This window comes from Sphaeramia orbicularis, chromosome 14 (assembly GCF_902148855.1).
Source record: "Sphaeramia orbicularis chromosome 14, fSphaOr1.1, whole genome shotgun sequence".
Classification (NCBI taxonomy): Eukaryota; Metazoa; Chordata; class Actinopteri; order Kurtiformes; family Apogonidae; genus Sphaeramia; species Sphaeramia orbicularis.
The window spans coordinates 26,783,113-26,795,037 of record NC_043970.1 but is presented as its reverse complement, the minus strand read 5'-3'; the positions used below and the strand labels follow the sequence as shown (position 1 = coordinate 26,795,037).

Here is an 11,925-nt window from a genome sequence, read left to right as displayed (position 1 = left end):
TTATATTAGATATTTAGGCTACACTGAGGAAAACTGATTTACTTGAAATTCAGTAATATTAAGTAAATATTACTGAAATTAAGTAATATTTTGCTATTTTAAATTTACTTAGTAATATTGCATGTCACTTTGATGCCATAAACAGTGGAAATTTTTATTTCTATTTTTTTACAGTATATTCCAAGTGTCCTTTATAATTATACTTGTTTCATATAACTACCACAACATTTTCAATCCATAAATTGGTTCTAGAAGTGTATCTATCATCATTTTCACACCGTTGACTAAAAACAGTAGCATAGACCTTACTTATTCAGCCCATTTCACACATGAAGCTCTTTTAGGTCAGATTTAGTGCCATGATTGGAGTGGATTTTTAACTGTCTGATTATTATGTCCCTATCACAAATACTGAAATCTAAACAAAAGGACCGTGTAGAACTCACATCTCATGTAATGAATGCCTCATACCGTTTGAGAACCATGACAGTAAGATATTTTCTGTTCATTTATGCTCTGCCTTCACATTGTTCCTAAAATAAAGTCTTTTCTGAATGTAATATATTTGTCAATGAGTAAAAAAGTGCAAGAAAAAGTGGCTACAGTTTCTTCTATTGTTATAGTTGATCCTCTGTGGTGAGAAAATAACTGACTTCGATGATAAGACATGACCAGAGTATTCTTTTCATGGAAACTCAGGATACTTGTCACACTGACTCATGAGTTACACTGAATTTCAAGTTTTCCCCTAAGTGAAAGAGGCCTTACCGATTCCTTGGAATTAGTTTCATTTTTTTATACTTCTGTTTTTCTGTGAGCATGAAAAATCAACTACCCTGATGTTCATGACATGTGTGGAAGGGCATCTACGAACTCCTTAAATTCTGGAGCAGATCTATAAAAGAGACTGGAATTCTTCAGATTAACCCTTTCATGCATAGTGGTCACTACAGTGGACAGCTGGACAACAAAATTTTTTATTTTTTATTTTTTTTTTGGTATATTATGTCCATGAAGTGAGTAATGACTAGTATTAGAGTACACTACAAACAAAAAGTTAAGGATATTTCTTTTTTTTTTGGGGGGGGGGGGGGGGGGGGGGGCTTTTTTTTTTTGTCATTTTTGCCATTTGCAAATATAACTACGTCTGGTCATTTAAAAAAAAAAAAAAAAAAAAAAGTGTTTCAATTCAATTCACACAAAAAAAGTAAAAAGTGTTGTGCAATAATCCCAACTGATAAAAATAGCCCAAAAATTAAAAATATCCATAACTTTTTGGTTGTAGTATATGTTAAAATGTGAGAAAACATCAAATTAGCAGCATTTAAAGTTTTTATTTCATAGTTTTCACACAGTATATCAGTAAATATGTGTTTCTTTGCTTTAAAAATTAAACACATTGGGGTCCAGCTTGGTGGACATTTTTGCAACTCCATGAAAAATAGCTTCATAAAAAAAAAAAATAAATAATCGCATTGTTTTTTTTAATGCCCAAAGAGGAATAAAGAAAAAAAATCTTGATTAATGTTCTCATAATTCATGCATGAAAGGGTTAATATTCTACTTTCTTGGTAAAAAATAAAGAAACATCACAAAGAAGATGAACTGTCTGTTACCTTTGTCATCTTACAAGGTACCGCGTGCTCTGTTTAATCACTTTATATTGACAGGTCATTGTAAAAGATCATTCCTGGCAGTAAAAATACTTAAACCCACCCTTAGACAATCAGCAACTCACTGATGACTTAGATGACGAGCGCTGAGAATGACAACACTGCAGATGAGATAGGGTTTTATGTACTGCAACAATTGTACCAGTTACCATGGCAACATGTCAGCTGATTGACTTACTCCTCAAGTCCCACATGAAAGAACAAACACATCAACATGCTCACTACCTTTTAGAACTTCAAGACCACTTTACGCCAAGTGCACACTCTTAATTTAGTATGCTTTGTCTATAAAAAAAGGGTTGAATGAATGTGAGTTGAAAACATAGATCAGGTTTTGTGGTTGATACTCTCCAAATCCACGTCTAGCCTTGATCTGTAATTCTTTGTTTGGAGCTTCAAACATCCACCAGGTTTCCGGCAAACCCATTTTATGGTTAGAGTTGTGTTTGAGCCATGTTTAACCCTTAAAGACCCAGCGCTACTTTTATGTCAGTTCCCAAATGATATTTTCTCTGTATCTAACCTTTCTTAAGTGATTTATCACCATTTATTTATGATATTATCTTCTGTATTTAGCATTTTATCAATATAAATCAGATATTTTTCAATATTTAATTCACTGATTATGTAGATGTTCATAAAAGCTCAGATTAGAGTTGAGGGTTAGTATATCAAAAACAGAAAACTGCAAAAAAAAAAAAAAAAGGAACTTTTTCAGTAAAACGATATCATTAACTGAACATAAAACAAGTATCTCCATCCACTGTCATTTATTAAAATGCCATGGCTTGTATTTGTGAATCAGTGATGTAGAAGATGACAGTGTTTCCACGGTAACTACGGAGCCTCTAAACGTCCAAATGGATCATATCTGATGACCATGAAAAGATGACAAACTGCATTTTACACCAATTATTTACATGTATTTACAGGATTAGTGGATCAACAGGCATTAAAAAGTTTAGATCAGTAGATGCTTTTGGTCGGTGATGGATGCTTGGGTCTTTATGGGTTAAAATGATGTTGTTTAGGTTTTGCTTTAGCCACATGTTAAACACAGAAACAAGAAGATGCTCTTTTTCACATGAAAACATGCACTCTGGCCTTATATTTCTATTATACGAAAAGAAAAGGAAGGACGTTTACCATTTAGCTATAATTTATTAACAGTATTATAATTAAAATCTTGTTAGGGAAACTACAAATGTTGCATATCCTGTCATCACTTGAGCTCATTGGTCAATATTTTGCAGTAAATGTCAATGACACATTGTTCTTGCTCCACTTAGAGGGCTGCCACAGGTCCAAAGTTCAGTCATGCTGCAAATCTAGAGCTGCAATGTCAATACATCATTTGAATAGGCTACTGTACATAAGAGGTGGTGTTATAACATGCTACTTGGAGTAAAACTTGTAATAGCAGTATAGTTTAGTTTAGTTTTTAGTAAGAATATGACTACATCTACATGAGTATTTTGCAGATCTACTCATGCAACTACACCAAAGCGCCCTGTTTCCTACTGATGTGAACATCCCTAAATTCTTTCAAGCATTATGCATCTACACATGATCCAAATCTAAGAAACAAGCCGCCTTTGTCTCTCATAGATACCATGGCATGAGTCACATTTATTCCTGTGGCCTATCCCAGACCGTGTTTGCCTATGTTATCTGCTTGTCATTACGCCTCCCACACCCCTACATCACTCAATGTTAGTTTCAGCTGCAAGTGCAAATATATTTCTTCCCTCTGGTCAGTTTCGTGTGGATGTTCTCCCTGCAAACAGGAAGTCTCTCAGATAACAGTAACTGACAAACGGCAGCAGAACGAGAGTTTTCATTGCTGACAACATGTGTACTGGAAAATGTTCCCGTTGTATTGCTGTTACTTTGTACCCATTGGCGGTGCTGTCTATCATCTGTAACATAGTGTTGTTCTTTCCTGGTGGGGACATCAAATATGCCAAGGATGGACATATTACTGAGGAGGTGAAATACATGGGAGGACTTATAGGGGGAGGTGTAATGGTAAGTTGTTTTTTTTTTTTAATTTATATAAACATTCTTGCGAAGCTAAGTGAAAATACTGCTTAGAAATCTACTGTTTCAGGTCTTAAAGTTGTGTCTGACTGCAAAAATTATTTAAATAATGAATATAATTAACCTTGTGTCCTTAGATGCTCCATATTTTACTTCATGCTGTTTCTTTAGCGAGGTAAAAGAATAAAACTTTTAATGACGACCGATAACTCCTCTTTTTGCTGTAGGTGTTGCTCCCAGCACTTTACATCCACTTGACTGGAAAGGAGGGGTGCTGTGGAAATCGCTGTGGGGTGAGTCAGTCTGAACAGCACAGATTCCAGTTAAACACTAACCAGTTGGCTTAAATTATAGTTTTTACAGTCACTATAACCAAGTCTTGTTTGTGTTAACAAATATGCCACAGTGGAATAGCTGTGAGTCTCATGTTCCCGGACTTCCTCTGGAATCCTCATTAAGATAAACCTTTTTTTTAAAAAAGTTATTTATATAGCTAGATAGCTAGATAGATAGATAGATAGATAGATAGATAGATAGATAGATAGCTAGATAGATAGATAGATAGATAGATAGATAGATAGATAGATAGATAGATAGATAGATAGATAGATAGATAGATAGATAGATAGATAGATAGAAAGATAAACCTTCGTTGTTTTGCTGTTCATTCAGTCTTTTAGTCAAAACTGACATTCAACCTAAAATGAATTAAAAAATCATGGGAAGGAATGCTTCTAGGACCCAAAAAAGAATTTGTTCGAGGTGTTCTTTGGAAAAAGGGATTCATAAAGTAGATGACAAACAGGAAGAAAACTCCAAGGCACTCTCTTTAAGCATTAAAATGCTTTTATTCTCATGGCATGGTCATTTTTTAAGGTCTATATATGACCATGCCATGAGAATAAAGGCATTTTAATGCTTAAAAAGAATGCCTTGGAGTTTTCTTCCTGTTTGTCATCTAAAATGAATTTAATTAGATGCAATTTGAGAGCATAATGCTGAATTATTGTCCAAAATACATGTTATTTTCTTTAAAAATGTTAACTTACTGCTTCTAAACAATGTCAGCTAAGCATGTCTGGATTTGCCATAAGTATATCTTGTTGCTGTGACAACCAAACAGAGAATAAATTTAAGGAATGTAAGGGGTGAAACACATGTCAGTGGACAGCTGAAAGCCTGTTCCTCATTAAACTCATAAATAGCCCATTTATCAGCTGCACAGTCAGAAAAAAGGCAGGGCAAAGCAGAGGAGTGTACTCAGGTATCTAGTGAGAATAAACTGTTTGTCTTAACTTCTCTTATCTGTGGATGTTATTTTGCTTTTGCAGATGTTCTTATCAATTGCATTCGCTGCGGTGGGTGTAGCTGGGGCCCTTTATAGTTTCGTTGTGGCAATACTTGGTTTGCAGAACGGGCCTCTTTGCAAAGTTGTTCTGATCTGGAAGACACCTTTTAAAAACAGGTGACACACAGAAACATCCTGATGACGTTTCAGAACAGGATGCAGGTCAAGTTATTTATGAGTGTCCTCTTTTCCACAGTGACCCCAGTTACCTGACTGACAGTACGTGGTGGGGCCAATGCACCGAGCCTAAGGACGTGGTGCAGTTCAACATTGGCCTGTTCAGTACTCTGCTGGCTGCCAGCTGTCTGGAGCTGGTGCTCTGTGCCATTCAGATGATCAACGGCCTCTTTGGCTGCTTGTGCGGAACCTGCACCAACAAAGGGGTGAGCTGACTCTGACCCCACACAGCAGATAGAAAACAGTCACATGCTGCTGGGAACTTTACATCCACGCTGGAATATCTTGGACACATTTTGCCATTTGACAGAATCTTAACTTCAGCTCCCCTCTGTGGTTTTTTTGTGTCTTTACAGCCGCTGTGAGCACTATCATCTACACTCGGAAATCAGGGATGAGGCAGATAGTACCCCCTATTGGAAGGCCGAGAGTAAAGTTTTTCAATGTATCTGCATGAAAATATCTACTTTGACATTACTGTTGTCTCCTTATTGATACGATATATATTTTTTATGTTTATTAAATTTTATACTGCTTCATCCTGTATTATATTAATCAACACAAAAGTAAGAAATAATTCATACTAATAATGTGGTACATTTAATTTAAAGTAAAAAGTGTTGCTTATCAAATTTTATGGCTCTTTTGTTTTTCTAATAAATGCTTGGTTAACCGCAAACAGTAAATAAAATTCAGGACATGTTATTTTTCTTCAAGAATGTATTTAATGTAGATTGTTGTTGTTAGAGTATTGTTCAGTTTTAACAGGATTGACACCTATACAAATGATTGGTATAATCACAAACTTGTAAGCATCTCTTGAATAAAATATGTACATTTTCCAATGAAAAGGATAAGACTGAGAATCTTGCGTCACCATCTTCTACACATTAGAAAAAACCTGCACGAGTGCATTGAGTGTGCAAACAACACATTCAATGAGGCAGTTGCTCTTCTCCTAATTGTGCTGTACTTCATTGTAAAGAAACAACAAAAAGGCAAAGTTTTGTGGTTGAAAAGGCAAATACTGGTTCCAGATGCATCTAGGCTAAAAACTTAAGCTGAAGAACAGAGTAGCATCATATAGTTCAATTAAAACAGTTATGACAGTGTTAATATCAGCTTGGCATAAAAACAGTAACATCCACCGGTTAGTGTTTGGACAGTAAACTACAAAACAACGGGCTGAAATTCAGCACTGGTGATAGAAATACTTTTTGTCGAGTCAGTGGAATTTTACGAGTTTAAATGTAATAAAACTTCATTGTTGAGCTGGACAGTACATGTAAAGTATGCAAAACTGAAATGCATACTTAAACTAATGCATTTAAGGCAATAAAAATAATATGTCTATGTCCCTTCACAAAAGTTTTTATGTTTTTTTGCACAAACTGACAGACTGTTTATCTGCCGTATAAACCAGAAAACAAAGCAGGTGGAGAATCTGGAGTGAAAAGCATTTTTTGTGCGAATACAACTCTGTTGAGGTAGACATAAATAATGACCTGGAGTGTGGAGTGTGTGGAGTGTTTTCACTGGAGTGTTCACACTTTTTCATCCAAAAAGGCAGGTAAGTATTGCTCAGTATTGGACAAATATTCTAATACTTCATGTTGGCAATAAGATTTTGGTTAAAAAAGGGTTAAAAGCAAACAATAAATTAATAATCAGATTTATAGTGTAAATATGATGTTTAAGTCTAAGAGAAATGGAGTGTGGCAGTTTCAGTTAACTTGATAAGAACCCCATCTCACAGATATAAACCAGGGTTTTCATGTTGTTATATGGCTATAACTCTTTCAATTCACATTTCTTTTCATACGCCTTTTGCACACAGGTCCATTTAATCCTCAAACTGTTTCATCATGAGCTTCCGGCTGGCCTCATAGCCCAGGAACAGCGCACCATTAGCAGGAAAGGTGCGGACCATTGTAGGGGTGAGACCAGAGTAAAGTGCCCTCACACCTAAACACAACAAAGAAAGACAGAAGGTTTGCATTCTGAATAAATATATAAATGACAGAAAACCACATCAGTCCCCACCCAAGATGCTTTTACATTAATATATAAAGACATCATTGTTCCTTACCTTCGGTGCGTGCGATGGTCATGAATGTCTTGAAAAACCCTGCCTGTTTGCCCGTCATAGACATGACCTGGATCCTGGATTTCACGCAATCCATTGGGTAGACCACCAGCCAGAGGCACGCCCCCCCGAAACCCCCACTGAAGACGATAGGAGCCACACCTAAAGTATAGACAAGAAATCATGCATGTCAAATGGGACTGTGAAATATCTACAAGTGGACACATTTTTGTGTGTGGTCGCCATACACAGGGGCCGAGTCTTCAACAGACAAAATTTCTGCTACTAATGAGAATGACTTTCCAGAAAGCAACAGGGAGATCATTTCTTCTTTCTACTGTGGAGTAATTTACCAGTTACCTATGTCTTCTTTGTCACATTTCATGTAGTCTGCAAAGGCAGTGCGGCTGAGCTCGTAGCCTCCGAAGAAGCAGAAGTAACCGGGGACCTCTCTGGCAATAGTTGTGGTCAGACCCTGAAAGAAGCCAAGTGGTCCCTCGTTCCTCATGATGGTCTTCACCACTGACCACACTGAACTAAAAACAGAGCAGAAGGAGGGAGGTCTTTGTCAGTGTACACAAGATACATGTGGCAAATATGTCCAAAAACACAAAAAGAGAAGAAGGCAGTATCAGCTTCTCATCACTGTGACTCCTGTCTAAATATAAGTAGCATGAATTGACCTGCTGTTAATTAAAGACTAATCAGTAACACTTTCAAAGGTCACACTATCTTACACTCCTGAAAACTGTTTCCCTTGCATCATGTGATCTTGCATTATGTATTTGCACAGTTAAAAACTGTGGCAAATCTTCTTGATAAGCATTTGATAAGCAAATGCACACTGCATGTAACAACATGTTTATGATGAAATCAGCTACCAATAGGGAGCATAATATGTCAAGATAAAGTCATGTTATTCGGCTATAATCGTTTTTAATCTGTAGCAGTTTAATCATTTGATAATGTAAACTCAGCATTTTGTAAATAATATTTCAGTATTTCTTATAAATGTAAATGAAAGAAATCCTTCTGTCTTCTCCTTCTCTAATAACGAACATTTACTCATGTAGAAGCCAAAATGTGAAGTGTAAGTCTGTTTTTTTTGTTATCTTTTGCAGAATGTAAATCTTGCAGATGGGGGAAAGGCAGTTAGACAACAAATAAAGAACAAGTAGTACCAAGCACAACAAACCACCTCATACGTATTGTAGCTTATTTTGGCATCGATCCAGCTGATGTCATCATGTCTATGCATGTGCTGATGTCAGCATATCAACTGCCTCTATATATATGTGCCAAGTTTGAAGTAAAATGAAACAAAACTGAAGTTTTTAAAGACATTTGAAATTTCGCCCATTATAAGTAAATGGAAAAAAAAAAGATTGTAAAAATTCATCAAAAATTTGAACTTTGACCTACTTTTCCCAAAATGTAATGAGATCTATTCTGGGTCACTGGCAATCTATAAACCCAGGTATGAATTCAACCAATAATTTTGCCACTAATGTGTTAACATGCAAAGAAACAAACTGAACCAAAAAGAATACCCCTTGCTTCCCCCTTGGGGGGTGGGGAAAAAAAAAAAAAAGAGAAAGAAAACCAAAGAAAAATTATATTCAAAACGAAAATGTAAGACAAGAATTCAGACCATTTCCTACTCATGATGCTTTAAGCTAACAAGTAAAACAGCATTGTTACACATCTACAGTATGTGTAGTGGTAATGAAAGCCTGTCTCTTTGCGCAATCTATTGTTTAAATGATTTATTAATTTATTCTAAATCCATTTTCCCTCTTTCTCCTTATGTTTTCCTTCCTTTTCTTCACATCGCTAAGATTGTGTGAACTGAGATTTTTATTTTCAGTTCGTCTACATTATACTAAAAGAAAAGAAGTCTAGTAAAAGTGATTTAGACTCCAAATAAAGTTGGTAGAAAGGTCTTTCATGTGTTTGTTCACCCTGTTGTGTTTACTGTACGTTCACCACTTTGATTTATCATACTGCACGAAAACAAAAACAAAAAAAAAATTGATAACTTTTTTTTAAACAATGTACTTACTTCTGGCTCTGGGAGATCTTGCCTGAAGCCTGCATCTCATACATGGCTTGCAACCGACACTTGACGAGTTCAGTCGGGCAGAGAACCAGCGAGGAGAAGATGGATGCCACTGAGCCAGCACAGGCTTTCTGCATATCACTATCAAAGTGTAACACACCAACAAAACAAAGTCAGACGCCTTAAACACAACCTTAAAGTTATGTCAGGTTTGCTTATTTGCTGTTTCTTTACCTGAGGACAGCATTACTGTGCAAACCGGCCACAACACGGATGACCTGTTGGCAGAAGCCGTAGCTCATGAACAGCACTGAGTTCTCTGCAATGTTGGCCATGAGTGCAGGCGTCGTGCCCTGGTAAAGGCCCCGCACACCCACTTGTCTATACGTGGACATAACACAGTGGATAAAGCCCCTGTAGAGAGTAGGAAAGGTCTGCATTTTGACCTTTGCAGTGTCCAGAGGCTGTCCACTGAAGACACATGCCGCTCCCCCTTGGAGAGAAACAGCAAGAAATATGTCAACAACTGAACCAATCCATACACAGATGTGGTGAACAGTAATAGTTGCAGAACAGCTGTAATTCAGACAACAGGAAAATCAAAGGTTAGACACAACATATTGACTCTGGAGGGAGATAAGAATCAGAGAGCGTGGCAGTGGATTTCACTTCACTGAGCAGTATAAACAGTCAATGAAAACACAGAGAGAAATGAGGCAGAAAAAAGCAGGAGTCATCAAAATATCCAGCCACATCAGATAAAGCTCACCACGAGTCACACTAGTCTGAGCAAGTCCGATTTTAGACATTCAGTTTAGGTACTAAAACACTGTTTACAAATGAACTTGGGAGGCAGAGTGTAGTAATCACCTATTGCTCCTGCAGAAAGGTCAATAATAGCCTGGATCACTGGGTGTGGAGCCATAGTGTCCACCAAGTGCAGAGGAGATTTCTCTTGCACCCACTACTTACAGCTTCTGAGACATTAAAAAGGAAAAACAAAACACACACACACAAAGAAAACAAGAGTCAATCATGCTGTATTTCCAAACACAGAACATACATATTAGAATCAGCTTTATTAGCCAGGTTTATGTAGACAAACAAGGAAGCTGAATGGTTTAGGACCAAAATACATCAGTGACCTCCTGACTCAGCATGAACCCACCAGACCCCTCAGGTCATCTGGATCCAGTCTTTTGTCAGTTCCCAGAGTCAGAACCAGACACGGAGAAGCTGCGTTCAGCTTCTATGCTCCACATGTCTGGAACAAACTCCCAGAAAACCTCAGATCAGCTGAAACACTCATTTTATTTAAATCCAGGTTAAAGACCCACCTGTTCTCAGCTGCATTTGAATAGAGTTTGTATTCATCAGTTCAGATCTGCACTGTTCCATTTAAGCTAAAAGTTTTTATCTGTTTTATATCTGTTTTATCTGTTTATCTGATTTTTGTTTGTTTGTTTTTCTCATGCCTTCTGCTGTAATGCTTTTAATGTTTTATGTAAAGCACTTTCAATTGTCTTGTAGATGACATGTGCTATAGAAATAAACCTGCCTTGCCTTGCCTAACACGTCATATTCAGTAGTTTATGTGCGTGTGAACTGGTGTTTATTATCTACAGTATAATAACAGTACAGGTGAACATTGCTGATGTAACGTTGTACTTTGTTACTATAAGAATAAAGCTGGTGTTTACCCCAAGAGGGCGACAAATACTGTAGTTTATCTCCATATGGACGTAACATTTTTTCAGTTTGAAGGATAAACATATTTTAATTGCACTCGAAACAATAAAACGTGTGTTATAATGCGAAAAGGGCATATTAATAATGTGTTTTGATTAGTATTAGCTATTCGTTCACATCCTGTTGCTAAGTTAGCCGTGTCCCAGCTGGAAGTTGAATGTTAAACGTAAAAAAAAAAAAAAAAAAAAGCACGACTTAACAGGTTAAAACAAATATTTTGCAGAAGTCACAGAAGCTTTTCAAACCTTACAGAACGACGATGATCTGAAGACAGGACACCACGGTGTGGAGGTTAACCTTAGAGTCTGGGTATCAATCACTAAGGTTAACACACACAGATTTACACTGACGGCCTTTGCAGATGACTGCATGCTAACTTAGACCGCTGGACTAAATATCCAAAGCTTATCTAAATTTTATCACAACCTCAACATCTTATAACCACTGTATAGAATGAATGGATCGGTCAACTGTGTGATAATGTACTCAGCAAGGGAGACACGGAGGAGGAAGACCTTCCACTCTGCTCACATTCCAGGAACCAAAATACTCCACGTATTATTGAAAACAGTCCAAATAATTCTCCTTTTATTCTCCCGCTTGTATTAAGTTCTTTATTTCAGACAGGTATAATATTTACTCAGTAATATATACAGCAGGAAACTCGGCTAGGTTTATGAAGAAACTAAAAACGCACAAAACTATTCCTATTACATCCTTATTGCATCCCTCGAGGAAGACTTTAAATATATATCACTATTTTAGTCATTTTCTGATTAATGTGCAGTGTTTT

The 11,925-nt window shown here is 36.7% G+C and overlaps 2 protein-coding genes across 3 annotated transcripts; one reads left to right on the top strand and one right to left on the bottom strand.

Annotated features, from left to right (window-relative positions):
- The first annotated feature begins 3,369 nt into the window (after positions 1-3,369).
- tm4sf21a (transmembrane 4 L six family member 21a) lies at positions 3,370-6,293 on the top strand. Its single transcript, XM_030154904.1, has 5 exons — positions 3,370-3,701; positions 3,941-4,006; positions 5,045-5,178; positions 5,258-5,444; positions 5,595-6,293. The coding sequence occupies exons 1-5, from the start codon at positions 3,525-3,527 to the stop codon at positions 5,601-5,603; spliced, it is 573 nt and encodes a 190-aa protein (XP_030010764.1). The 5' UTR covers positions 3,370-3,524; the 3' UTR covers positions 5,604-6,293.
- Positions 6,294-6,632: 339 nt separating this feature from the next.
- slc25a15b (solute carrier family 25 member 15b) lies at positions 6,633-11,722 on the bottom strand. Of its 2 annotated transcripts, none has more exons than XM_030154903.1 (7): positions 11,383-11,722; positions 10,254-10,360; positions 9,618-9,876; positions 9,387-9,524; positions 7,685-7,860; positions 7,328-7,486; positions 6,633-7,203 (listed from the first exon to the last, which is right to left on the bottom strand). In XM_030154903.1, the coding sequence occupies exons 2-7, from the start codon at positions 10,306-10,308 to the stop codon at positions 7,082-7,084; spliced, it is 909 nt and encodes a 302-aa protein (XP_030010763.1). In that variant the 5' UTR covers positions 10,309-10,360; positions 11,383-11,722; the 3' UTR covers positions 6,633-7,081. The 2 variants fall into 2 exon arrangements, with proteins under 2 accessions (XP_030010763.1, XP_030010762.1); XM_030154902.1 differs by having other exon boundaries at positions 11,378-11,721.
- Positions 11,723-11,925: the final 203 nt, after the last annotated feature.

Coding starts and splice junctions, on each gene's coding strand:
- tm4sf21a (XM_030154904.1), top strand. CDS start 3,525: ATGTGTACTGGAAAATGTTCCCGTTGTATTGCTGTTACTTTGTACCCA. Junction 3,702..3,940: donor TTATAGGGGGAGGTGTAATG/GTAAGTTGTTTT, acceptor TTTTTGCTGTAG/GTGTTGCTCCCAGCACTTTA. Junction 4,007..5,044: donor GCTGTGGAAATCGCTGTGGG/GTGAGTCAGTCT, acceptor TTGCTTTTGCAG/ATGTTCTTATCAATTGCATT.
- slc25a15b (XM_030154903.1), bottom strand. CDS start 10,308: ATGGCTCCACACCCAGTGATCCAGGCTATTATTGACCTTTCTGCAGGA. Junction 9,877..10,253: donor CCTTTCTGCAGGAGCAATAG/GTGATTACTACA, acceptor TTTCTCTCCAAG/GGGGAGCGGCATGTGTCTTC. Junction 9,525..9,617: donor CACAGTAATGCTGTCCTCAG/GTAAAGAAACAG, acceptor ACACTTTGATAG/TGATATGCAGAAAGCCTGTG.